Raw genomic sequence first — 27,672 nt, forward strand, 5'->3', positions numbered from 1 at the left:
CCTCTTCCCTCCAGCCGCCTCTTCAACTTTTCCCGCCCTGAGAAAAAGGCTATGGAGGACTATATCCCTGACTCCCTGGCTTCAGGACTCATCCAGCCCTCGTCTTCTCCCGTGGGGGCTTTTTTGAAAAGCAAGATACCACTCTCCGCCCCTACATCGATTTCCGTGGATTCAATGACATCACTGTAAAAAATAAATCCCGACTGCCCCTTATTGACCCCTCTTTTGAACCCCTCTGCTACGCCCAGATATTCACTAAATTGGATCTACGCAATGCATACCATCTCATCTGCATTAGAGAAGGGGATGAATGGAAAACTGCTTTCAATACCCCTCTCTGACATTTTGAATACCTGGTCATGCAATTTGGATTAACCAACGCCCCGCCATTTTCCAAAGCTTCATTAATGACATCCTCCGTGACGTGCTCAACCGGTTCGTCTGTCCACTTAGACGATATACTCATCTTCTCCCGCTCTCCCGAGGAACACCAACAACATGTCCGCCGAGTCCTCCAAAGCCTACTTGAGAACTCCCTCTTTGTGAAACCGGAAAAATGTGAATTCCATCTCTCCTGTGTACACTTCCTGGGATACATCATCGCCAAAGGACAGTTACAACCAGAACCGGCAAAGATCCAAGCAGTTGTCAACTAGCCCATTCCCTCCACCTGCAAAAAGCTACATTTCCTAAGCTTCGCTAACTTCTACTGCCGCTTCATCCGTAATTACAGCAAGGTGGCTGTTCCTCTCACCAGCCTCACCTCCACCAGCTCCCCATTCCATTGGATCACTGCCGCCTCACAAGCATTTGAACACCTTAAAGAGCTATTCACCAGTGCCCCCATCCTTAGATACCCCGACCCTTCCCGGCAGTTTGTTGTGGAAGTTGACACCTCCGACACTGTGGCGGTAGCCGTCCTCTCCCGGCGGGACCCCGAATCCCAGAAGTCGCATCCTTGCGTCTTCTTTTCCCGTCGCCTTTTCCCATCCGAAAGGAACTACGACATGGGGAAACGTGAGCTGCTGGCCATCGTCTGGGCCCTGGAGGACTTGAGGCACTGACTGGAGGAGACTGTTTCTCCTTTTTTTATATGGACTGACCACAAGAATCTCTCTTATCTCCGTTCCGCCAAACGTTTAAAACCCCGACAAGCTTGTTGGGCCTTATTTCCCAGCCGGTTCAACTTCAGCCTCTCCAGCCACCCTGCTTGCCGCAACGGCAAGCCTGACTCCCCCTCCAGCCCAGTCCTTCCGTCCTCTTGTTTCATTGGGGCGGCCACTTGGGAGATCAAACAAGTGGTTAAAGTCGCTCAGAAGAACCAACCAGATCCAAAGACTGGACCTCCTGACCACCGTCTTGTTCGTGCCCAATTCCACACACTCCTCCAGTGGGCCCACAACTCCACGCTCACCTGTTATCCTGGAATCACCCGCACCTTCCACTTCATCCAGCAGCACTTCTGGTGGCCAAGCCTCGCTAAAGACACCCAAGGGTTCGTCCTAGCCTACTCCGTCTGTGCCCAAGTTAAAGCTTCACATCAACCCCCAGCTGGTCTGCTGCACCCATTACCCATTCCGAGTCGCCCTTGGTCTCACATTTGCTTGGACTTTGTAACCATCCTACACCCCTCTGAAGGTAACACCATCATTCTTACTATCATTGATCGGTTCTCAAAGTGTGTCCATTATGTACCCCTTCCCAAGCTGCCCTCTAACATTCTTGTCCTCTTGTGTTCAGACTTCATGGCATCCCAATTGACGTTGTCTCAGACCGGGGCCCTCAGTTCTCCTCCCAGGTCTGGAAGGAGTTCTGCAAAGCGGTGGGCGCAGCAGCCAGTTTGTCTTCCGGCTACCACCCCCAATCCAACGGCCAGACGAAGCGGCGAATCAAATCCTAGAGTCTGCTCTTGTGTTGCTCTTGTGTTGCTGCTCGCCATCCCGCCTCCTGGTGCACCATTCTACGGTGGGTGGAATATGCCCATAACCCCCTCACCAGCTCCGCCACAGGTATGTCCCTTTATGGCATGTTAAGGTTTCCAACCTCCTTTGTTTAAGGACCAGGAGCATAGGTGGTGGTTCCCGTGGTGAGGGAGCATCATTGACGGATCCAATCCATTTGGAAGGACAGGTCAGGGCTGCCTTGGGTCGGACACCTGAAAGAAACAAACGATTGGCGGATCGGCATCGCAGCCCGATGCCTGTTTACAAGGTGGGTCAGTCGGTTTGGCTCTCCTCCCGCGACCTTCCCCTCCAGACTGAATCGCGTAAGCTTACGCCATGCTTTATTGGTCCGTTTCTGATCTCTAAAATCATCTATCCCACGTCAGTTCAGTTGAAGCTCCCTCAGTCTCTCAAGATCCACCCAACATTCCGTGTGTCTCTGCTCAAGCCTGTCTCCACGAGCACCCTTAGCCCTCCGGCTGTACCCTCCAGGCCACGCCGCTAAGCTCTTCCACCTGCTCACGCCACCGCTTCCTGCACATTCCCTGTCCCGACGGGCCACCATCATGCCTTGGAGGCACTTACCCTGAGCTATTATCAAATTAACCATTCCTCCGCCTCCCTCTGCTTTTGGGTCGAGTCAAACATCATACAATCACCACCCGTGACAGACGTCTAGACCTAACAATAAATCATGATTTCTTTTGACACTATTCTGCAGGATGGCAACATATGATATGAACTAAATTGCAAAGTTAAAAATAAACTAGAGTAGGCCTATGAGAATTCCTTAAAAAGTAAAATAAATGAAGTCCTAAAATAAATTTTAAAATTGCTAAAAATAACAAAATGAATACAAATACAAACAACACATGACCAATGTGAAACCTAATTGAAACCTAGTGTCTGAACAAATAAACACTACTTTTAGTATTTTTTATTTGTTTTGCTCACCCTACAAGGTAATGTCGAAACCACAGCTTCTCGAAATCACAGCATTGTTAATTACCAAAATCATTGTTTCTGTAATGGTTAATATACCAGTATTTATACAAAAATAAAAATATAGTCAGCACATTACCATTTCTTGAGTAAGATATCAAATTATAGTTATTTACTTGCATTCCTGAGTAGAAAAACAATATTTTAGTGGTTGAATGTTGAACATTTATTTTTGACTTCTTAGAGAATCCCAGTGAGCCTCAAATTTGGGTATAAAAGGTGAAATTGAGTTTACTCTCTGTTCATGTCAACCAATTAGCCCCAAATTTAAAGGTCAACTTTTTCAGTTCTGTGGGGCAGTAGACAAGATGATGACTTTGTTAAAGAATGCTTAGTGTCTGTTTCCAATCAGGCCTCGCCATTTTTTTTTTTTTCTGTTGCTGTAGTCACATGACCTTTAGACTGACGGAACAAGTGTAGCAATTGCAGCGCTTTCATCATAGCTGCTGTAGAAATGTGGAGCCTTTTTATTTTTTTTGAGATGGTCATCTCTAGGCACTGAAGAAAGGGATTGAGAACAGAGGAGAGAGAGGAAACCAAAATGCAAGAGGAACGAGGAGCTGGACTATTTAAAAGGAACTGGCTCTTTTAGAGCATATGGAGATGTGACCTGTGAGATCTATATGAGGCAGAAAAGTGAGCGTCAAAGGTCTGTATTGGACTTTTCTTTAATTAACTTGAAATTTTCTGTCAAAATGAATGCATTTTTTTCAGAGGATAGTGAACCGAATCAGCTATATTTCCTCTGGAATTTGTGGACAATGATAGAAAATTAGTTGGTGTGTGTTTTGTTACGTCCCTGTGATTGACTGGTGACCAGTCCAGATTTTGCCTTGCCTCTCAATTAATTTCTGGGATAGGTTACCAGTCACCCGAGACTAGAATAGAATAGGACACAATAGAATAGAAGAGAATAGAATAGAATAGAATCGAATAGAAAAGAAACCCCAATTCCAATTAAGTTGGGGCGTTGAATAAAAAATCTTTTGTGACACATCCGTTGCCAAAGTCTGAATAAAACCAAATTGTACAAAAAACAAAGAAATATTTCCCTTTGGAAATAATGTAAATCTAATGAATTTGTTCCAGACACCTAAAAATATTAATAAAAAATAAATTTCACAGAGAATAACTACTGTATAGTTTAACATACAGAAACCAATGTGAAACAATTGTAAATGACTAATGAAATGGATAAATGAATAGGAAACATCACTTTTATCTTTATAGAAGACTCTTGATGGCACATGGAAAATGGTGAGAAGGGGAGCTAGAGAATGATAGGTTATTGTTTAGAAGGGGATTCTGACATTTTCTTACTTTGCTCCGCTTTCTTTCTTGAATTCTTTATCAAAATGACATTTACTTGAATTCAGCAGACAAAATATAAAGTTAACAGAAAAGCAGAAGAAGCACTCAGATAGGGCATGCCTGAATAGTAAACAAAAAAACAGCAGCATCAAAATGGCTGATATGTCCATGATGCAACGCAGCCTGACGACGTGTTCCTAAGCCCAAAAAGAAAACAAAAAGTTGCACCTGTACATGAGATGCTTTGTGTGGGCACTTGATTCCAGTGAGTTTGATGGTACAGACTATTTTCAACCATACATAAAATCAGTGGATGTACAAAAACTGGGACTAAATTTCAGTTAAAAAAATGGTTGAAAACAAAATCTTATAAAAACATGGGAATATGAAAACCAAGGTTCCTCTGTGAACAATGGCAGGCGTGTTATGTGTGCAGTAGTAGCGGAGTCATGGCTGTCTGAATGCACAAAGTAGCAGCAATACAGAATGAGTGCTGGTATCATTTTGAGGGAGTCAATGCAGTGATGGAAGCTGAGTTTCTTCATTCTGGTCCTAATGGACCAGGAGCTGCTGCCACATGGCAACAGGTTAAAGTGATGGTGGGCAGGGTGGGTGTTGCCACCTGTGATTGCCTCAGTTCTTCTGTGGCAACTGGATGTGTAGATGTCCTTCAGGGAAGGGAGTGGGCGGTCGATGATCCTCCTCGCTGTCTTGACCACTCTTTGTGGCCTCTTTTGTTCTGCATTAACCTACCACATTGTGATGCAGTATGTCAGAAGGCTCTTAATGGTCAAGCAGTAGAAGTTCTTGAGCAACTTCTAGCAGATCCTGTTTTTCCTGAGCACCCTTAGGAAGCGCAGCCGCTCCTGTGCCCTCCTGATGGGGACCGAGGTGTTTCCTTACCAGGGGAGCTCAGTGGGATCACAGGGCCCAGGAAGGTGAAGGTGTGGACCATCTCCACGCAATCATCATTGATGAAGAGAGGGGATGGACCTGCCTTGTGCCTCCTGAAGTTGGGGATGATCTTTGTGGTATTCAGCGCCAGTTTGTTACCTGAGGCACCATTTGCAGGACTTAATACCCGTAGGCGGAGGTATCGGTGGTGTAGAGTGTGAAGAGCATTGGGCTCAACGCATTTGGGGAGCCAGTGCTTAGTGTCTGAGAAGAAGAGCGGCAGTGTCACGATTTTACTGCGGTCTGCTGGAAAGAAGTCCTTAATCCAATGGCAGGCAAGTGTGGGGAGTAAAGTCAAGTCAGACAGCTTTCTGACCAGGATGTCAGGGATGATTGTGTTGAAGTTTGAGTTGAAGTCGATGAAGAGCACCCTGACGTAGATCTCCCGGTGGTTCACATTCCTCCATGTCACTGCTGTCCCTGCTCTGCCTAATGAGCAATGTTGCCACAGTTACCTTGAAAATGTAACTTAGTTACTTTACTGACTACTTGAGCTTAAAAGTAACTAAGTTAAAAAAAAGTAACTTTTTAGTTACTTTCATCAGCTGTCAAGTGGCAGGAATATCACATATCCACAGTACAAAAAAAGCATTTGTTAACCGTACTCATTGGTAATGTACGCCGCACATCTTACAGGATGATGTCATCAACATGAATCAATAACTTAAATATTAGTGTTGAAGCCACATTAAATCAGCAACTTAGTGCAGACTTGACATGCCAACACAATACAGTAAGTACCTAAACGCAAAAACAAGAACACCATTCTCTGCCGATTGTGGTCAATGAAAGCAACTGGGTGTGTGCGTGCGTGTGCGTAAACGTGAAAGTGAGTGACACACACACACACACACACACACCATTGCTCCCACCACAGTAATTTTGATGCGAAGAGCGAGAAAACGTTTTCTTACTACTTGACGTCAGCCGTTCAGCGCGTTCAACCAGCTCACAGACGAAGTTGAGAGTTCTCACTTTTCATTGTAAACATTATTCAAGGTAAGTATTGTAATTCCTTCAGTGAGTCAGTCCTTACCCTCCATGACTGATTGATGATCGCGCCCTCGGTATGAATAATTAACCCACAATGCATTGCGCGTTTAACACGCCAGATAAACTGTATTCTTAATGTGTAAATAAAAAAGTCCGTCCATCCATTTTCCGTACCGCTTGTCCTCACTAGGGTCTCGGGCGTGATACAGCATATCCCAGCTATCTTCGGGCGAGAGACAGGGTACGCCACAACAATGAAATACAGTTTTTACTAGGGCAAATAACATAAATAGTGTGGCGACAATGAAATTGTCCATTTCTTTGCACATTTATGGTACTACACTTTCACTGTGCATTGTGTAATAAACAATCACTTCCCAATCGCATTCTTCAACTTGTAGCAAAGTAGATCTTGGTCTCAGTTAAATGTTGCTGCACAGCTGACTGCTCTTTGTTCGAATCACTAACTACAAAGTACAACCCCAATTCCAATGAAGTTGGGATGTTGTGTTAAATAAAAACAGAATACAATGATTTGTAAGACAAGATATTTAATGTTCAAACTGATGAACTTTATTGTTTTTAGCAAATAATAATTAACTTTTTGAATTTTATGGCTGCAACACGTTCCAAAAAAGCTGGGACAGGGTCATGTTTACCACTGTGTTACATCACCGTTTCTTTTAACAACATTCAATAAATGTTTGGGAACTGAGGACACTAATTGTTGAAGCTTTGTAGGTGGAATTCTTTCCAATGCAGCCCTATGGGGGGCACAAGTCAGTGCAAACTGTAGGCCGGTCCCAAGCCCGGATAAATGCAGAGGGTTGCATCAGGAAGGGCATCCGGCTTAAAACCTTGCCAAACAAATATGAGCGTTCATCCAAAGAATTCCATACCGGATCGGTCGTGGCCCGGGTTAACAACGTCCGCCACCGGCGCCGTCAACCTGCAGGGCGCTGTTGGAAATTCAGCTACTGTGGGTCGAAGTCGAAGTCAAAGAAGAAGAAGAAGAAGAGGTGGAAAGCGGGTTCTTCGGCAGAAAGAGAAGAGGAAAACACAGAGCCTAGAACTGAATGTGGGGACTTTGAATGTTGGGACTATGACAGGAAAATCTCGGGAGTTGGTTGACATGATGATTAGGAGAAAGGTTGATATATTGTGTGTCCAGGAGACCAGGTGGAAAGGCAGTAAGGCTAGAAGTTTAGGGGGAGGGTTTAAATTATTTTACCATGGTGTAGATGGGAAGAGAAATGGAGTCTGGGTTATTTTAAAAGAAGAGTTGGCTAAGAATGTCTTGGAGGTGAAAAGAGTATCAGATCGAGTGATGAGGCTGAAATTTGAAATTGAGGGTGTTATGTGTAATGTGATTAGTGGCTATGCCCCACAGGTAGGATGTGACCTAGAGGTGAAAGAGAAATTCTGGAAGGAGCTAGATGATGTAGTTCTGAGCATCCCAGACAGAGAGAGAGTCGTAATTGGTGCAGATTGTAATGGACATGTTGGTGAAGGTAATAAGGGCAATGAAGAAGTGATGGGTAAGTACGGTATCCAGGAAAGGAACTTGGAGGGACAGATGGTGGTAGACTTTGCAACAAGGATGCAAATGGCTGTAGTGAACACTTTTTTCCAGAAGAGGCACGAACATAGGGTGACCTACAAGAGCGGAGGTAGAAGCACACAGGTGGATTACATCTTGTGCAGACGATGTAATCTGAAGGAGGTTACCAACTGTAAGGTAGTGGTAGGGGAGAGTGTGGCTAGACAGCATAGGATGGTGGTGTGTAAGATGACTCTGGTGGTGGGGAGGAAAATTAGGAAGACAAAGGCAGAGAAGAGAACCATGTGGTGGAAGCTGAGACAGGACGAGTGTTGTGCAGCTTTTCGGGAAGAGGTGATACAGGCTCTCGGTGGACGGGAAGAGCTTCCAGAAGACTGGACCACTGCAGCCAAGGTGATCAGAGAAGCAGGCAGGAGAGTACTTGGTGTATCTTCTGGCAGGAAAGGAGAGAAGGAGACTTGGTGGTGGAACCTCACAGTACAGGAAATCATACAAGGAAAACGGTTAGCTAAGAAGAAGTGGGACACTGAGAGGACCGAGGAGAGGCGAAAGGAATACATTGAGATGCGACACAGGGCAAAGGTAGAGGTGGCAATGGCAAAACAAGAGGCATATGATGACATGTATGGCAGGTTGGACACTAAAGAAGGAGAAAAGGATCTATACAGGCTGGCCAGACAGAGGGATAGAGATGGGAAGGATGTGCAGCAGGTTAGGGTGATTAAGGATAGAGATGGAAATATGTTGACTGGTGCCAGCAGTGTGCTAGGTAGATGGAAAGAATACTTCGAGGAGTTGATGAATGAGGAAAATGATAGAGAAGGGAGAGTAGAAGAGGCAAGTGTGGTGGACCAGGAAGTGGCAATGATTAGTAAGGGGGAAGTTAGAAAGGCATTAAAGAGAATGAAAAATGGAAAGGCAGTTGGTCCTGATGACATTCCTGTGGAGGTATGGAAGCATCTAGGAGAGGTGGCTGTGGAGTTTTTGACCAGCTTGTTCAATAGAATTCTAGTGCGTGAGAAGATGCCTGAGGAATGGAGGAAAAGTGTACTGGTGCCCATTTTTAAGAACAAAGGTGATGTGCAGAGCTGTGGCAACTATAGAGGAATAAAGTTGATGAGCCACACAATGAAGTTATGGGAAAGAGTAGTGGAGGCTAGACTCAGGACAGAAGTGAGTATTTGCGAGCAACAGTATGGTTTCATGCCTAGAAAGAGTACCACAGATGCATTATTTGCCTTGAGGATGTTGATGGAAAAGTACAGAGAAGGTCAGAAGGAGCTACATTGTGTCTTTGTAGATCTAGAGAAAGCCTATGACAGAGTACCCAGAGAGGAACTGTGGTACTGCATGCGGAAGTCTGGAGTGGCAGAGAAGTATGTTAGAATAATACAGGACATGTACGAGGGCAGCAGAACAGCGGTGAGGTGTGCTGTCGGTGTGACAGAAGAATTTAAGGTGGACGTGGGACTGCATCAGGGATCAGCCCTGAGCCCCTTCCTTTTTGCAGTGGTGATGGATAGGCTGACAGATGAGGTTAGACTGGAATCCCCGTGGACCATGATGTTTGCAGATAACATTGTGATCTGCAGTGAAAGCAGGGAGCAGCTGGAGGAACAGTTAGAAAGATGGAGGCATGCACTGGAAAGAAGAGGAATGAAGATTAGCCGAAGTAAAACAGAATATATGTGCATGAATGAGAGGGGTGGTGGGGGAAGAATGAGGCTACAGGGAGAAGAGATGGCAAGGGTAGAGGACTTTAAATACTTGGGGTCAACCGTCCAGAGCAATGGTGAGTGTGGTCAGGAAGTGAAGAAACGGGTCCAAGCAGGTTGGAACGGGTGGAGGAAGGTGTCAGGTGTGTTATGTGACAGAAGAGTCTCTGCTAGGATGAAGGGCAAAGTTTATAAAACAGTGGTGAGGCCAGCCATGATGTATGGATTAGAGACAGTGGCACTGAAGAGAAAACAGGAAGCAGAGCTGGAGGTGGCGGAAATGAAGATGTTGAGGTTCGCTCTCGGAGTGACCAGGTTGGATAAAATTAGAAATGAGCTCATCAGAGGGACAGCCAAGGTTCGATGTTTTGGAGACAAAGTTAGAGAGAGCAGACTTCAATGGTTTGGACACGTCCAGAGGAGAGAGAGTGAGTATATTGGTAGAAGGATGATGAGGATGGAGCTGCCAGGCAAGAGAGCTAGAGGAAGACCAAAGAGAAGGTTGATGGATGTCGTGAGGGAAGACATGATGGCAGTTGGTGTTCGAGAGGAGGATGCAGGAGATAGGCTCTCATGGAAAAGGATGACGCGCTGTGGCGACCCCTAACGGGACAAGCCGAAAGGAAAAGAAGAAGAAGAAGAAAGAAGGTGGAATTCTTTCCCATTCTTGCTTGACGTACAGCTTCAGCTGTTCAACAGTCCAGGGTCTCCGTTGTCGTATTTTGCGCTTCATAATGCGCCACACATTTTCAATGGGAGACAGGTCTGGACGGCAGGCAGGACAGTCTAGTACCCGCACTCTTTTACTACGAAGCCACGTTGTTGAAACATGTACAGAATGTGGTTTGGCATTGTCTTGCTGAAAGCAGGGGCGTCCATGAAAAAGTAGTTGCTTGGATGACAGCATATGTTTCTCCAAAACCTGTATGTACCTTTCAGCATTAATGGTGCCTTCACAGATGTGCAAGTTACCCATGCCATTGGCACTAACACAGCCCCATACCATCAGACATGCTGGCTTTTGAACTTTGCGTCCATAACAGTCCGGATGGTTCTTTTCCTCTTTGGCCCGGAGGACACGACGTCCAAAATATTAAAAAACTATTTGAAATGTGGACCCGTCGGACCACAGAACACTTTTCCACTTTTCATCAGTCCATCTTAGATGAGCTTGGGCCCAGAGAAGCCGGCGGCGTTTCTGGGTGTTGTTGATAAATGGCTTTTGCTTTGCATAGTAGTGTTTCAAGTTGCACTTACAGATGTAGCGCCGAACTGTATTTACTGACATTGGTTTTCTGAAGTGTTCCTGAGCCCATGTGGTGATATCCGTTACACATTGATGTCGGTTTTTGATGCAGTGCCGCTTTAGGGGTCGAAGGTCACGGGCATTCAATGTTGGTTTTCGGCCTTGCCGCTTACATGCAGTGATTTCTCCAGATTCTCTGAACCTTTTGATGATATTATGGACCGTAGATGATAAAATCCCTAAATTCCTTACAATTGTACGTTGAGGAACATCGTCCTGAAACTGTTCGACTATTTTCTCACGCACTTGTTCACAAAGAGGTGAACCTCGCCCCATCTTTGCTTGTGAATGACTGTGCAATACAGGGAAGCTCCTTTTATACCCAATCATGGCACCCACCTGTTCCCAATTAGTCTGTTCACCTGTGGGATGTTCCAAACAGGTGTTTGATGAGCATTCCTCAACTTTCTCAGTCTTTTTTGCTACCTGTCCCAGCTTTTTTGGAACGTGTTGCAGCCATAAAATTCTAAGTAAATGATTATTTTCTAAAAACAATAAAATGTATCTCTTTGAACATTAAATATCATGTTTTTGTAGTGTATTCAATTAAATATAGGTTGAACATGATTTGCAAATCATTGTATTCTGTTTTTATTTATGTTTAACACAACGTCCCAACTTCATTGGAATTGGGGTTGTAGTATTTAGTGAGAGACATTGATAATGCAAAAGTAATTACTGATGGTTTGAAGTAACTGTAGTCTGACTACTTTCCCGGGCAAAGTAACGCGTTACTTCGCTCGTTACTCAAAATGGCGGATTTTTTGAGTAACGCGTTTGTGACGCGTTACTGGCATCTCTGCTTAGGAGTCCCCAGGATCTCAATCAATCAATCAATCAAGATCTCCACTGTGGTTGACTTTACCTCTCTCTATTTACATCTTCTTTATGAGGACTCGTCCACAAAGGCTGAAAAAGTGACAACCCCATTTTGGCAAAACAAGGAGTACAAAGTACAAATATCTGTTTTGTCTGGAGTAAAAGTAAAAAGTCATCAGAAAAATACAAGTGTAGATACCTGAAAAATCAAGTATTTGTCCTTTATTACTTCCCACCACTTATTTTGTTTTGTTATTTTTGTCAGGTGTGTGCACAGACTCCATTGGTGTGCGTGACCTAAGCTGGGACCATGCCGGACTGTCACAATCGTTTGGGGGTGCGACAAGGCCTCACCTTCATCACAGGCCTGGTGGAGTGTTTATGTTTTGCAGGCATTATATTTGGGTGGGCTTCACTTGTTTTTGTCCTCAAGACGGATGGTTACTTCAACTATCTGTGTGTCAACGCCACAGGAACCAATGGTTCGCAGGTCTTAGGTCAGTTTGCTGTTCTCAACTCCTTTAATCAGAAAAAAAGTGCAACATCGGTTTTAACTTTGACTCTCTCAGATTGCAGTGGACAGGATGAGCAGTTCTCTCTGGTCTTCACCATTGCATCCTTCATGAATAATTTCATCACAGTGGCAAGTGGTTTTATTTTCGACCACTTTGGCACCACGGTGGCTCGGCTCTTGGGAATGTAAGTGCACCTTGACACATTAAATGTATGCTTTCGGTCATTGTTATGCCAAACAGTGAAATTCCTCATCAGCTTCAGCTATCAATCAAAGTTAAGTTAAAATGACCTACCTTGAACCCCAAGCATAATGCTCCCACAACCATGTGGTGTTCTTCTGGCGACGTCACGCTTTACGCTTATGGCCTAAAGTTCAATTTCCGGTTCACACATTCCCCCACATTACTTTGGGAGATGTGGTGATTTTTTTTTCTTTGCAAATGCATTCACTTTGCATGATCATTGTATGAACACGAAGGAAAAAGGCAGGATGGGAAGCAAGTCAGAGTAGCTTTCATAAGGAACGCTCGTCTCCATTGACACCTAACAGGAAATGCAAGGAACATTCAAAAGCCTGACACTAAAACAGCTTTTTTTTAATGGAGGAAAGGTATCTGTAAATCAAAGCAATCAAAGAAAATAACTGATGTGAGAACGATAAATACATTGAGAGTTTGAAATATGAGAAAAATGCATGTTTGGCTTACAGTGTGCTGTAACTATTTTGTAATATAAAAGCAGAACTATTGCTCCAGAATGATCAAAATCAACAAAAAATAAACTGGCTAGAGGAATGTCCATGTGTTTCCACTAACACAGGGCAGAAGTTAAATACAGCGCCAAGGAATGCAAAGGGCTTTTCTCAGCTCTCTACTCTGCTTGGTAGTTGAAGGGATCTACTGCACGTAATTCTTAGGATGGCACAAGACTAGGAAATTAAACCCAAACAAAAGACCCATGGGTAACCAAGCCAAGAAGCAAGTATGGAAATATAGTTAGAGCCACCAGTGATTAGACAACAAATTCTGAAAGCACCTGAAAATGGTGATGCTCTGAATAAAATGGTTATAATCGCTGAATGGGGTGCCAATTTTTTTGTGAAATCTCTTTAATTAGAGCTGAAGGTCCATAAATGTCCACAATTCTATGACGTATGGTTATTCTCTTTCAACCCCATTGCGGTGGTGTACAAAGTCCTAATCTTGAAAGACACTGTTCAAGTATTTCTCCATAAATTGTATGTGTTAACAGTCTCTAAATGTCTTCCTGTGTTGTTTCTAAGATGTGTATGTAATTTTGTGAAGTGCAGCAATTCTAAAGTCTTTTTTGTGGTGATTTATTTCAGAGCTTTTCACACTGTGGGTACCTTGATGGTGACCTTCTCAAATTCAGGTTAAAAAAAAAAAAAAAAAAAGGTTTTTTTGTTTGTTTGTTTTGTCTTTTTCAAGTAGGTGAGGATGTTCATTTATTTGTCTTTTTACCATCAGGTCTATCCCTCCTGCTTTTCCCAGCACTCTCCTTCATAGCTGTGGGCGGTATCATGTTGCTCATCACCAACATGCAGGTACGTCATTAACGCTATTCTGTCTTTGCATTCTTCTTTTTGTATCTACCTTTATTCTAGCTCTCATCTGGGAGGGTGTGTTTAAAGTAATGTTTCCCAAACTTTATGAAGCCAAAGCACATATTTGACATTAGAAAATCTCACGGCATACCACCCAAAGAAAGGTCACATAAAGTATATGCATAGTGAAATAATTATTATCTCGCCTCAATTTACTCCCAAATTGACTTGTGTGAAATTTGAGCTTGTTTAGCTGAACACAAAGCTATTATTTTGTTGTATGAATGGCAATAAGGGGATACACAGGTTAATTATACCTTCTGCGATCTAGTGGAAGAGCATGTAATTGTTCTGCCTGGCCCTATATGTCACTGGCATACATACAGCAGTTGAACAAAAATGCATTATTTGTAGAAGATAAATTACATTTTCCGACCAATAAAGTGACATTGGACCATTTCCTGCGGCACACCTGAGAATCACTGCTTTCAAGCACATTAAAGCATTTAAAAAGTCAGAAGTAGCACAATTTTCAGGTATCACCATGTCTTTTTCTTAGTGTTTTTCAACAATGTTTTATTTTGCCCCTTGGGTGGATTTTTTCGCCTGTGGTTCCTAGGTTACCCGGGAGAACTGCGGCTTCCGTTGGGCAGGAATGAATGAAGACTTCGAGACACTTGGCATTTGGGCTAATTCGATTTATTGAACAAGCCTTAGTGTCATAACAGCTGCTTACATAGCCAGAACAACAAAAAAGCCCCCGAAAAACCCCTGGATCTCAGTTGATCAAGGTTTAATTCTCTGGGCGTGGAATTAGCCCCTCCCTGGGTGCACCCGGAAGATGCATGTTCCTCATGACCATATTTGGAACCACACCCACGTTGGGCGCCTCACAGTCTAGCTAAGCTCACACCCGGTACCCTTATCTTATAAGATGCAAAACAGTCCTCTTTGCAGACAGGGACGCCTGTTGTGAACCCAAGACATGTTACTGTCTGGGCGGAGAAGGAAAACCCTAATAAACGTACAAATGGTTGAAGGAAGTCCTTTGATGTAGAACTACAAAGAAAAGATGGTTGGCTTGAATACAGATCTCCAAACATTTGGCCCTCTCAAAGGAACTCTGACTTCGGCACTATTGCAATATACTACACTCCAACAAAACATCTTCCCACAGCGGACTTTAATTAACTGCAGGCCTCCTTTTGCCTACAGCTCATGAGCCCATGGAGAAAAAACTCCCACCCAAAAAATCCCAGTGTCTCTTTTATGTTTAAAAAGAAATATTCTCTCACATATTCTCACATACGGAAAGGAGTATTAGGGCCACCCTAAAAAGAAACAAACAAATTGCACTGCGAGATTTAAGTTGTAATCTTACAAGGATAAAGACTGAACTAGTACTTTGGCACAGCAACATTATTGTTAGAACGTGCGTAAACATTTGTGTCTGTTGCAGACAAAGAACCGCACGGATTTGGCCGTCGCTGTGGACAACCTCCGACATGAGTCACCGTGCTCATGAAGTAGTCCGCAATAAGTAGACTTTATTAATTATTAACTATCATTGTCACTGTTCCTATAAAAATACTACAATAAAGTAGAACTTGAGGAGGGAAATTGCTCATCTTTACGAAGGCCGTCCGTCTCCACTGATATCCTTCCTTCACTTACCCTCGTAAAAGTATGTGACTCTAAAAAATATAACAGAAATGTCTTCAAACTATACAATGTTATTCTTATATCATGACAACTTTAATATCATAGTCTTTTTTTGTTTTGTTTTCAGTGTGGTCCTAATACTGCTACATATTGTACATACAGCTTGGCCAGTTCAACTCAAGAAAACAATGTTGCTCCACTTCAGACATTTTCTAAACGAGAAAGAGGACGGGGGCCTATGAGACCAAATGACCTCATAAAAAAAAAAAAAGGCCACCTGAGGCCCAAACAGAAAGAACTAACCGCACATCTCTCTGCATCCTTTCACCAATGTGGGGCATAGGTGAGAGGGGTTACCGAGGGCACCGATAACTGCTATGTTGCCTAAACTAAGTTTGACACCCCTGCCTTAGAAATAAGGCACCAGTGTAACTAACCATTTCTTTGGAACATGTATCCCTGATCATATAAAACCAAACCAAACAGTGCCAGCAGTCAAGTCACATAGACCACCTTGTGATAAAATCTCCTCCTCCTGAAGGTGGGAAACCTTTTCGGGGGCCGTCGTTCAACCGTCATCACTCTCTACAATGGGGCCTTTGACTCGTCCTCAGCACTCTTCTTCGTCATCAAGGTGAGTCTCTGCGTAAAATTTACCCTCATTCGCCAAATGACATCATTTATCTATGCCTAAATAAATAACACTGATGTGGATCTTTCCTTTGTCCTGTACAGTTGGTATACGAGTCTGGCATCTCTCTCCGTGCCTGTTTCCTATTCCTGTCTTTCTGTAGCATCATTCACGTGCTCAGGACAGTCTTCCTGTTTCCCAGAACCTTCATTCCATACCCACTGCCGGATCACTACTCATACGGGTATGAACATGAATGATGTGTCATGTTATGCTTATGTACTGTATCTGCAAAATGGCTATTTATTCTCAACAATTACAAATAAATTAGAGTAAATGTATGTCCGTCTGAAGCTGTATTCTGACCTCAGGTTCTCCTGCAGCAAATTATATGCTGCCAAGCGGTCTATGAACGCCAGCTCACATGAGACCACAAAGACAGAGCAGCTTGCAAGCGAGGCACCTGCAAAACAAGGTCAGTCTGCAACTGAAAATTCTCACTTTTCTCACCCAGATAGCAGACACATCACTTGTCACCTATTCTTCACATTTAATGTCTGCGATAAATACATTAAATGGGGGGGAGGGGAATTCGGCAGGCTGTGGCCGCCGAGGTGCAGCCGTCGGCGGCCACTTCTCTCCCCGCTTATGTGGAGCCGTGAAAAGAGGCACGTCTTGGATAGGCAGCTGAAAGTTCCGTGGAGGCGGGACTTTGACAGCATCTAGAAGATGAAAGAATGACTCAATCCTTGACCATTATGAAACCCGATTTCACATACTTTGCCATTTTTGTATCCATTCATTCATTGTCCGGCTTGTTAACAAGACTCCTTTCTGTGATGTGTCAAATTTGCAAGACATTTTTTTTATCTGTTTGGTTGCACCTTAAATCATCAATAACTTTTTGAAAGTGGGACTTTAAGCGTGGCCATTGCAGCATGGGATACATTTAGCCATAGCCTGAATTGTAATTTGTTTTTCTTTTGAAATTGTCATTACCGTTATTGATCAAATTATATGAAACGGGCCCATATGTGTCCATATATTTGTACATATCGTATTGTGCTATAGAACAGTCGAAAGAAAGCCACCAAATTGATTAATTTAGTGTTAAAAAAAGTTTTTTTTTTTAAATCAATAAATTAATCCAGCTGCCATATTTTGTGGTCAACTTTGACACTTTATGCATGTTTCACTGAAGAATTGTGAAATAATTGTACAGTAATTTATATGTATAAGATCGAACCTAGGCGGCACGGTGGACGACTGGTTAGCACATCTGCCTCACAGTTCTGAGGACCGGGGTTCAAATCCTGTGTGGAGTTTGCATGTTCTCCCAATGCCTGTGTGGGTTTTCTCCGGGCTCTCCGGTTTCCTCCCACATCTCAAAAACATGCATGGTTGGTTAATTGAAGACTCTAAAATTGCCCGTAGGTGTGGATGTGAGTGCGGATGGTTGTTTGTTTATATGTGCCCTCCGATTGGCTGGCGAGCGGTTCAGGGTGTACCCCGCCTCCCGCCCGGAGATAGCTGGGATAGGCTTCAGCACGCCCGCTACCTGCGTGAGGATAAGCGGTAAAAGAAAATGGATGGATGGAAGATCGAACCTTTAAAAAAAACAACTGAAGGTCTGTTGAAAGGCTTTGTGATGCAGTTTTAGTGAACTAATGATTTCCAAATCTCTGCAATCTCTTGTCTCACACAGAGAAAACTTTACGCGAGTGTGTTCTGTCCAGATTATTCATATGGCACATAATCTGGTTGTCGGTGATCCAATTGAGACACTATCTTTTCATTGGCACCCTCAACTCCACGCTGCAGAAGCTAACAGATGGGGAGCCTTCACTCGGTAAGATCACAATTCATCATGTCTCCTTCAAATATTACAGTGGAATGCAACTGTAATGTGTCTTGCAAACATGCCTCCATGGATCTTAATCTCACTGATAGTTGTTGTTGATTTGGTAATTGTCACAGAAAGACATATTCTATAAACTGGCACTATGAGGGTGGCAGTAATCTCATCTAATCATACAACCCCAATTCCAATGAAGTTGGCACGTTGTGTTAAACATAAATAAAAACAGAATACAATGATTTGGAAATCATGTTCAACCTATTTTTCATTGAATACACTACAAAGACAAGATATGTAATGTTCAAACTGATAAACTTGATTGTTTTTAGCAAATAATCATTAAACGTAGAATTTATGGCTGAAGTTGGGACGTTGTGGCAGGTAGCAAAAAAGACTGAGAAAGTTGAAGAATGCTCATCAAACACTTGTTTGGAACATCCCACAGGTGAACAGGCTAATTGGGAACAGGTGGGTGCCATGATTGGGTATAAAAGGAGCTTCCCTGAATTGCTCAGTCATTCACAAACAAAGATGGGGCGAGGTTCACCTCTTTATGAACAAGTGCGTGAGAAAATAGTCAAACAGTTTAAGGACAATCTTCCTCAACATACAATTGCAAGGAATTTAGGGATTTTATCATCTACGGTCCATAATATCATCAAAAGGTTCAGAGAATCTGGAGAAATCACTGCATGTAAGCGGCAAGGCCAAAAACCAACATTGAATGCCCGTGACCTTCGATTCCTCAGGCGGCACTGCATCAAAAACCAACATCAATGTGTAAAGAATATCACCCCATGGGCTCAGGAACAATTCAGAAAACAAATGTCGAGAGATACAGTTCGGCGCTACATCCGTAAGTACAACTTGAAACTCTGTTATGCAAAGCAAAAGCCATTTATCAACAACACCCAGAAACGCTGCTGGCTTCTCTGGGCCCGAGCTCATCAAAGATGGACTGATGCAAAGTGGAAAAGTGTTCTGTGGTCCGACGAGTCCACATTTCAAATTGTTTTTGGAAATAGTGGACGTTGTGTCCTCCGGGCCAAAGAGGAATAGAACCATCTGGACTGTTATGGACGCAAAGTTCAAAAGCCAGCATCTGTGATGGTATGGAGCTGTGTTTGTGCCAGTGGCATGGGTAACTTATACATCTGTGAAGGCACCATTAATGCTGAAAGGTACATACAGGTTTTGGAGAAACATATGCTGCCATCCAAGCAACGTCTTTTTCAAGCCCCTGCTTATTTCAGAAAGACAATGCCAAACCACATTCTGCACGTGTTACAACAGCGTGGCTTCGTAGTAAAAGAGTGCGGGTACTAGACTGGCCTGCTTGCAGTCCAGACCTGTATCCCATTGAAAATGTGTGGCGCATTATGAAGCGTAAAATACGACAACGGAGACCCCGGACTGTTGAACAGCTGTAGCTGTACATCAAGCAAGAATGGGAAAGAATTCCACCTACAAAGCTTCAACAATTAGTGTCCTCAGTTCCCAAACCTTTATTGAATGTTGTTAAAAGAAAAGGTGATGTAACACAGTGGTAAACATGACCCTGTCCCAGCTTTTTTGGAACGTGTTGCAGCCATAAAGTTAATGATTATTTGCTAAAAACAATAAAGTTTGTCAGTTTGAACATTAAATGTCTTGTCTTTGTATTGAATGCAATTAAATATAGGTCGAACATGATTTGCAAATCATTGTATTCTGTTTTTATTTATGTTTAACACAACGTCTCAACTTCATTGGAATTGAGGCTGTAAATTAAATAGAGGAATATAAAACTTTCTCTGTGTGTTGGTAGTGAGCCAGTACATCAACGCATTTGCCTTCACCCAACTGTGCGGGGTGTTGTGTGCTCCCTGGAATGGCCTCATCATGGACAGAAACAAGCGCAAACCCCGGGCGGAAGGTAATGAGCCACAAGCACATTCGACTATATCATCACCAGGAAGAAATTGAAAATTAACCAATGGAAAAAACAGTAGAGAGACCTGACTCAGTGGAACCTTTATCGTGGGTCAAAGTAGAACCCACTGAACAAATACACTGTCAGGCCAAAAAAGAAGTGATCACCTGGTTTGAACTTAGCAAATATATAATGGGAACACAGTGATTTATATGTTTTGGATAAGTAATACAGCTGGATAAGCCATTTCAGAAGCGATTAAAAATATGTTCTGTTTCAGAGGAGTCAAATTATTAACCCGCAACAAGCAAAAAAAGAAAAGAAAAGAAAAATCTTGTAATAGAGCCGTAACAGAGGCGGTACAGCAACTATGTATAAGGGAATGCCTGGAAGAGAGGACAGGGATGTTAAGTTTGACACCTGAAACTCATTTCTTCCACCCTGTTTTGTTGAAAGCAAGTATTTTATACATCCGATCACAGACCTGGGCATTTTACGGCCCGCGGGCCACATCCAGCCCTTTGGGCGTTCCCGTCTGGTCCGCCTTACTGTATGTTCCGCAAAAATAAATTTGAACAAGTATTTTTTCAAATGACCTGGATGAATGAGAATATTTACAGGCATCTCATCTTGCCTGCCAGCTAACACTACAGTAGCTCGACAATGCGCTAGTCAAAAGAGCACATCTGTGCCGTTAATCTGAGCGTCAGAAAAGTCAATTAGTTAGCCAGTCCCCTCAACGTTCATGTTAACTATGTCTGAATTTCCACCAAGTCTGTTTTTTGAATTAATTTACCAAGAAATTTACCTCATGCAACAGCTTTTCGACTGACACTTCGCACATTCAAGCTGCAGCGGTGGAAAATATTTAAAACATGATTCAAGCCATTTCCCCTGTTTTCTAAATTGATTGGCCTTGGTCAAGTGACAGAAAAGTTTGTTTACTTGTGGTAAACAAACCTGTACACTCGGAGCTATTGCGTCCCGGACGTGCGTGTGATGTCAGGGTGAAAAAATCTATTAGGTGAAAGCAGATGCATGCAACAGTTTTCTGTTACAGCTTGGGTTTGCAATTTTACTACATCTGTGTAAAAACAAAAACAAAAAGAAGGCTTCAGACACTAAGTCTGATGCCGGAATATAGGCAAGACGACTTGCATGATAAAAATGGTCGTTTGTTTAGACCATTTTTACATAATCAACAGAATAATCAAGTGTGTAGTCATAAGATAACCACTTATCAAACTCACTCATAATGACATAAAAATGCTTACATTTGCAGACAGTGGCAACACTCCATGACATGTATTCTGATACCGCCGTATCCCGTCTTTTACGATCTCTGGGCTTTATCTTGTCAAATCAAACACTGCCGGGTCACGTGTCACTTTTGACCGCAACTGGATATACCCGTTACAATGGCTACAACAAGTTGTTGTCAGACTGTGGACCAGTGTGGCAATGTTGGGAAAAAAAGAACAAAAATAAAAAAGGTGCGGTGTGACTGGGTGCTCGGGAAATAATGTTTTGGGCTATCCATTCAAGAAGAGCGAGAGATATGTTCCCGTACTTTTAATATGATACGGCTCGCAAGCAGGCAACAAAACGTTATGTAGCTTAGCAAGCTAGTGCTAGCACTAACATTTGCATGTAAACATGCCAGCGTTCTGTCAAATCATGCTCTAAAGCTTCGGTAAACATCGGTTTATGCACGTGAATAAATGTTGACAATGACGACCAAGAATGTTAACAACGGCGGTAATCATAGAGTGTACGCTAGTCACGAAGCACTGGCGCACATGATCATCATGTTAATCCTAACTAACAGTAAATATAGTACACAGTAGTAAAAAGGGAAACAGCAGGGGTTTAAAATCATTAAATTGAATAAAGGATATCTAATAGAATCTATTCACGTTCCTCTTGCAAGCATGATTTTGCCATGTAAAGTCGAACTGATTCTGAACAAAATGAAAACTATTTGTATTGCGTTAATGCTGAGGTGTGCTGGTAGCTTGTCAATGAAATGGTAATTAGTTTGTTTTTTGTTTGTTTTTGTGTGTAGGTATGAGTGAACAAGAGGCAGACCTGAATTCCTCAGTTCTTTCTCTCTTCCTAACATCACTTATGGCATTGGTGTTCTCAATTTGTGCTGCTACGCCACTCCTACCACTTCAGTACTTTACCTTCATAATGCAAGTGCTCAATCGCTCCTTCCTGTACGGTGGCAATGCAGCATTCCTCAGTGTGGCGTAAGTAAACTTGCACATAAAGGTTCGCCAGTATCTCCTTTAATACCTCTGCTAAGTGGGAAAGCTCAGTGATAGGTATTGTTTTGATTACCATTTGTTTATATATTGAGCAGGTTTGGCACATTCGTTTCGTTTTTCATTTTGAGACACAATGGCTCTCTCCTCCAACCTAAGAACACTATCCTTACAGTCTTATTCATTCCGTGTGAACCAGAAAGCCTACTAACTATCATGCAGACAGAGAAGCAAACAAAAAATGGTGCTGCACAATTTTATTCTGAGAGGAATTTATATGCCATATACACCAGCTTTTTCACCTCAGGCAGCTGTCTTTTCTTACACAGCAGCACTTTGAAACAGTAACATATGCCTTCATCACATCTCAGCTTCATTACTGTAATGCGCTGAACTTTGGAGTGAGCCAGTCTTACCCCGAACGTCTCCAGTTGGTTAAAAATGCTGTCATTCGCCTCTGAACTGGAACACGTAAGAGCGAGCATACAACTCCTATTCTGGCCTCCCTCTATTAGATACCTCTACACTTTAGAGTTCATATTAAGATTCCGCTATACAGTTCTGATTAAAAATATTGGCACCCGTATTGTTTTTTAGTTTTAGACTGAAGCTAACAGGTTGTTGCAATACGGCTAGTTCTATAGACTCTCCTGCTATTGAAAATCCTCCACCATCCTTCAAATCTACCCTTTGGAACTACTTTGGTTTTAGTGTTAAGTATGTCCCAGATTGCGATTGGCTGGCGACCAGTTCAGGGTGTACCCTGCCTCTCGCCTGCAGTTAGCCGGGATAGGCTCCAGCACCCCCGCGACCCTAGTGAGGATAAGCGGTACAGAAAATGGATGGATGGATATGTCCCAGATGGCAAGCGTATCGTAGACAAAAGTACAACGGTATGTCGCAAGTGTCACACAATGTTTAACTACATCAATGGAAATACAACAAACATTACATATATATATATATATATATTGGGTTCAATCCCCGGCCCCGCCTGTGTGGAGTTTGGATGTTCTCCCCGTGCCTGTGTGGGTTTTCTCCGGTAACTCCGGTTTCCTCCCACATCCCAAAGACATGCATGGTAGGTTAACTGACAACTCTAAATTGCCCGTAGGTGTGAATGTGAGCGCGAATGGTTGTTTGTTTGTATGTGCCCTACGATTGGCTGGCAACCAGTTCAGGGTGTACCCCGCCTCCTGCCTGATGATAGGCTCCAGCACGCCCGCGACCCTAGTGAGGAGAAGTGGCTCAGAAAATGGATGGATGGATGTATATATATATATATATATATATATATATCTCGACCCTTTCCAAAAAATAATGAATATCATGGAAAAGCTTATTGTTTTACATCATTCCATTCAAAAACTTAAACCTTCATAGATTATAGATTCAGGGGCCACAATTTAAACAATTTCAAGTATTTATTTGTTTATTGTTACATAATTTGGGCTTCCAGCTCATAAATCCCACGAAATCAGGAATTCAAAATATTAGAATACTGTGAAGAAATCAGCCCAAATTTTGCAGGCTATAAATGTTTTAAACTGAGTGTCGCACACTATTCATCTCCTAAACTCAAAGCACCTGCACAGGTTTCCGCAGGTGTCATTTAATTGCTTCAGTTTGGTCCAATTGTCTCCATCCATCCATCCATTTTCTGAGCCGCTTCTCCTCACTAGGGTCGCGGGCGTGCTGGAGCCTATCCCAGCTGTCATCGGGCAGGTGGCGGGGTACACCCTGAACTGGTTGCCAGCCAATCGTAGGGCACATACAAACAAACAACCATTCGCGCTCACAGTCATGCCTACGGGCAATTTAGAGTCTCCAATTAATGCATGTTTTTGGGATGTGGGAGGAAACCGGAGTGCCCGGAGAAAACCCACGCAGGCACGGGGAGAACATGCAAACTCCACACAGGCGGGGACGGGGATTGAACCCCGCACCTCAGAACTGTGAGGCTGACGCTCTAACCAGTCGGCCACCGTGCCGCCCCAATTGTCTCAGTTGGGTTCAATATGGAGACGCCCTGTCTCCCTTCGCACAGCAATCCTCCTCTGGTGTCCGCCGCCCGGTCGGCGTTAGCCGCCCCCTACCAGCGTCTGCCGTTAACCCACAGGGGGCCTCCAGCCAGCCCCGGACGGACGCGGCGCGGGCTTTACGGTCCGCCTCTCCTCCTCCTCCCGTAGGTGGGCGGCATGGTGGACGACTGGTTAGCACATCTGCCTCACAGTTCTGAGGACTGAGGTTCAAATCCCGGCGACACCTGTGTGGAGTTTGCATGTTCTCCCAATGTCTGTGTGGGTTTTCTCCCGGTACTCCGGTTTCCTCCCACATCCCCAAAACATGCATGGTAGGTTGTTTGAAGACTCTAAATTGCCCGCAGGTGTGAATGTGAGTGTGAGTGGTTGTTTGTTTATATGTGCCCTGCGATTGACTGGTGATCGGTTCAGGGTGTACCCCGCGTCTCGCCCGAAGATAGCTGGGATAGGCTCCAGCATTCTTGCGACCCTTGTGAGGATAAGCGGCACAGAAAATGGATGGGTGGCTTCAATATGCATACAACTGGCCAGAAGACCATCATTGATACCCTCCATAGGATGGGTAAGCCACAAAGGTTCATAGCTAAGGAGGCTGGCTGTTCACAGAGTGCTGTGTCCAAGCATATCAATGGAAAGTCTAGTGGAAGGACAAACTGTGGATGCACCAGCAAAAGAGATGACCATGAGCTTCAGCAGATTATCAACCAGAAGATTCAAGAATGGCCTCTCTCACTCCTCTCTGTCTTCCCCCCCTCCAGAATATAAACATTTAACATCTAACATTTGCATGTAAACGTGCCGCCGTTCTGTCAAATCATGCTCTAAAGCTTTGGTAAACATTGGTTTATGCACGTGAATAAATCTTGATAATGACGACCAAGAATGCTGACAACGGTGAGCACGGGAGACGATGCGCTGGTCACGATACACAATCCTACTGGTCGACATCAAGGTGTGCTGTCAGAAAGTTGTTGTTGATATGTCACGCTACACAGAAGATATCCCAAAAAATCAAACATGCTAGACTTTTCATTTTGGCATCATAGGGCTATCGTAGGGCCAAGTCGTTGGTCCGGGATAATGTCACACTACAAGACGTTTTGTCATTCCCAACAAAATGTGTCGGGTCCGTTATGGGAGATCGCCCGCGATAGCTCTTCGTGGCATTCAGAACATTCTGTAAATCCCAGGGAATGGTCTCCTGTGGATATACAGGAGCCGATAAAGTGCACTGTTGAAACGTCCTCTAAGACAACCAGAACAGTCCAGTTGCGATCGATTCAATGCCCTGAGAATGAAATGACTTGGATGAATGAGAATATTCACAGGCAATATTGTTTATTATCGAACATATAGTAACAACATAATTAAATAGAATGTAAAGAATTGAAGTTTGTGCATCATGAATAATTCATCGCGATTGTGTGGTTCCTTCTGGTGTGCGTGCACTGTGTTTTCATAAGATTCACTATAATGTTAAACTTTTGTGTTGTGACTTGTTGTGCTTGTAGTTTCCCATCGTGCCACTTTGGGAAGCTGTATGGCCTCATCATGGCTGTTTCGGCAGTCTTTTCTTTGCTGCAGTATGTCTGCTTTGCTTTGGTAAAGTCGGTCCTGCATGGAGATCCTTTATATGTGAGTATATAATCACTTGATGATTCAAAATCTTTAATAACTGCCTTGAGAAATTCCTTCAAAGAGTTTCATGTCCATGTGTCTTCAGGTGAACATCGCTCTGACGGTGGTCATCCTGCTTGCCTTCATCCACCCTCTGTCCGTCTTTTTGCACTGTCGAAGTCTTGCATCACAGCGTGAAAAGACCCACCTTTAATAGCAGTAAACAGAGACGCTGAAGATTTGCTCAACATTAGTAATGACATTGACGCAATGACAGTAACATCAATGCTGTTGGTGCTTGTTTATTTTTTAAATGATTCAAAATTGTTATAATTTTTGCTATGTTTTTTGTGTGCTGTCATGAACACCATAGCTGCTGTGTATACTAACATTTTTGTTTTATGAATACATTTATCATGTATCACAGGTGTTGGCCTCCTTATGTTAACTTTGTCTATACATTGTTTTTAACTGGAAGAAATGTAGTAAGGTATGGTGACTGAATTCTTGACATATTTGGCAATATTATGGAAATTTAGTTGCCAGAAAATGTAACTCAGGCTTCTGTTTTAAACAGAAGCGCTTCGGTGAGGTGATACCATCTGAACAAAAATCCTATGAACAAAGATGTCTACAGTATGAAGTATGAATTAATTGACTGCATCAACATGCCAGTTGCAGACACAATGAGCAGTTAACTCACAGTTCTGCCACCTACTGCTCACAGTAGTCAGTCAACAAACAAACAGAAAAACCTCAGGTGCTCATTGACATTTATCTGACATTAATTGTGATGGCATTCAAAAGAATATAAAGGGAAATATCTTACCTACAACGTGTCTTTGTTGATTCATGTGCTGTGACCACAACTGAACTTTATGACTGCCAAATTTTCAAATGATTTCTTCTCATGACATTTGTGTTTGAGTAGTGAATATCCAAACACTATCACACCAATGAAGCTATCAACATCACAGACAAATGTCAATGTTAAATTGGTCGTACTAGACATTAAAAAGCCAATTGGAAGAGCAAGACATCGTGTGGAATTTTCCATTTGTGCCTATGAGTTGAAAGCTTAAAACAATGAGACCGTCCTCTAAGCAAGTCATTGGGATGACACCGGTATATAATATAGCCAAGAAAGAAGAAGATAGGCCTTTTAAGTTTTCAGGGCGCAGGTCATAGAAAATGTTGACAACTGCCATACAGTTTAGTAACTGTTGAAAGCTAAACTCAAGAATAGACAAGGCCTGATTAACTAAAGGTATGTGCATGCAAAAAAACGGGTTCAAATTTGATTGCTAGTCCAATTCTTATGTGGACGCTGATCAACTAACCGGGCACACCCAGTATGGCGTCTGCCAAATTGACCATATTGCAGATTCAAATTGATTGTTTTATTGTTGCAACGCTATTACATTACAAATACAAAAAGGAGCAAAAATCTTTGGTCTTGCCCTCCTCGACCTACTGCATGCCTGACATACACAACATGATACACAATAATGGCAAACACAAAAAAACCACAAATTGAATCAACAACAATTTTTAAAGGCTGATACAAAATATTATGTATAAGTGTGCAGCACGTTTCATTTTGAGCATTCTGGGAGGAGTATATGCAAATAGATAAATTTAGCATATGTAATGTGTGAATTCTAAACCTGAGACAAATTGTGGTAGCTGATTTTGTATCTTTAAATATGACTTCTGAAGTCCAGGCGCAAACCGACACGCACAATGGTGCTAGCGTAGTGCAGACAAAATGAGAAGCGGCTGGGAGATTTTTCTGGTCCATCCATCCATCCATTTTCTGAGTCGCTTCTCCTCACTAGGGTCACGGGCGTGCTGGAGCAAACTGTGGATGCACCAGCAAAAGAGATGACCGTGCGCGTCAGCAGATTATCAAACAGAAGATTCAAGAATGGCCTCTCTCACTCCTCTCTGTCTTCCCCCTCCAGAATATACACATTTTAGTCCTCAAAAGAGTGCTTTT

At 43.1% G+C, this 27,672-nt stretch overlaps 1 protein-coding gene across 3 annotated transcripts; it reads left to right on the top strand.

Annotated features, from left to right (window-relative positions):
* Positions 1-3,364: 3,364 nt before the first annotated feature.
* On the top strand, positions 3,365-26,508 carry slc43a3b (solute carrier family 43 member 3b). 3 transcript variants are annotated; one of them, XR_009790538.1, is made up of 13 exons: positions 3,365-3,594; positions 11,870-12,101; positions 12,174-12,303; positions 13,466-13,512; positions 13,608-13,684; positions 15,888-15,980; positions 16,082-16,221; positions 16,349-16,452; positions 17,683-17,826; positions 19,643-19,750; positions 21,813-21,999; positions 22,795-22,907; positions 25,568-25,691. XR_009790538.1 is itself a non-coding variant. In XM_061788145.1 (13 exons), exons 2-13 carry the CDS (start codon positions 11,915-11,917, stop codon positions 25,885-25,887), a joined length of 1,437 nt encoding a protein of 478 aa, XP_061644129.1. In that variant the 5' UTR covers positions 3,370-3,594; positions 11,870-11,914; the 3' UTR covers positions 25,888-26,508. The 3 variants fall into 3 exon arrangements, 2 of the variants coding, with proteins under 2 accessions (XP_061644129.1, XP_061644128.1); XM_061788145.1 differs by lacking the exon at positions 22,795-22,907 and adding an exon at positions 25,780-26,508 and having other exon boundaries at positions 3,370-3,594; positions 16,361-16,452; XM_061788144.1 differs by lacking the exon at positions 22,795-22,907 and adding an exon at positions 25,780-26,508 and having other exon boundaries at positions 3,372-3,594.
* Positions 26,509-27,672: the final 1,164 nt, after the last annotated feature.

Source organism: Phyllopteryx taeniolatus, chromosome 10 (assembly GCF_024500385.1).
Source record: "Phyllopteryx taeniolatus isolate TA_2022b chromosome 10, UOR_Ptae_1.2, whole genome shotgun sequence".
NCBI classification, from domain to species: Eukaryota; Metazoa; Chordata; class Actinopteri; order Syngnathiformes; family Syngnathidae; genus Phyllopteryx; species Phyllopteryx taeniolatus.

Bases quoted from the DNA above. Each gene is read 5' to 3' on its own strand.
- slc43a3b (XM_061788144.1), top strand. From the start codon at position 11,915: ATGCCGGACTGTCACAATCGTTTGGGGGTGCGACAAGGCCTCACCTTC. The intron at 16,453-17,682 runs GTCAGTCTGCAA...TGTCTCACACAG, and splicing joins CGAGGCACCTGCAAAACAAG to AGAAAACTTTACGCGAGTGT. The intron at 19,751-21,812 runs GTAATGAGCCAC...TTTTGTGTGTAG, and splicing joins GCGCAAACCCCGGGCGGAAG to GTATGAGTGAACAAGAGGCA.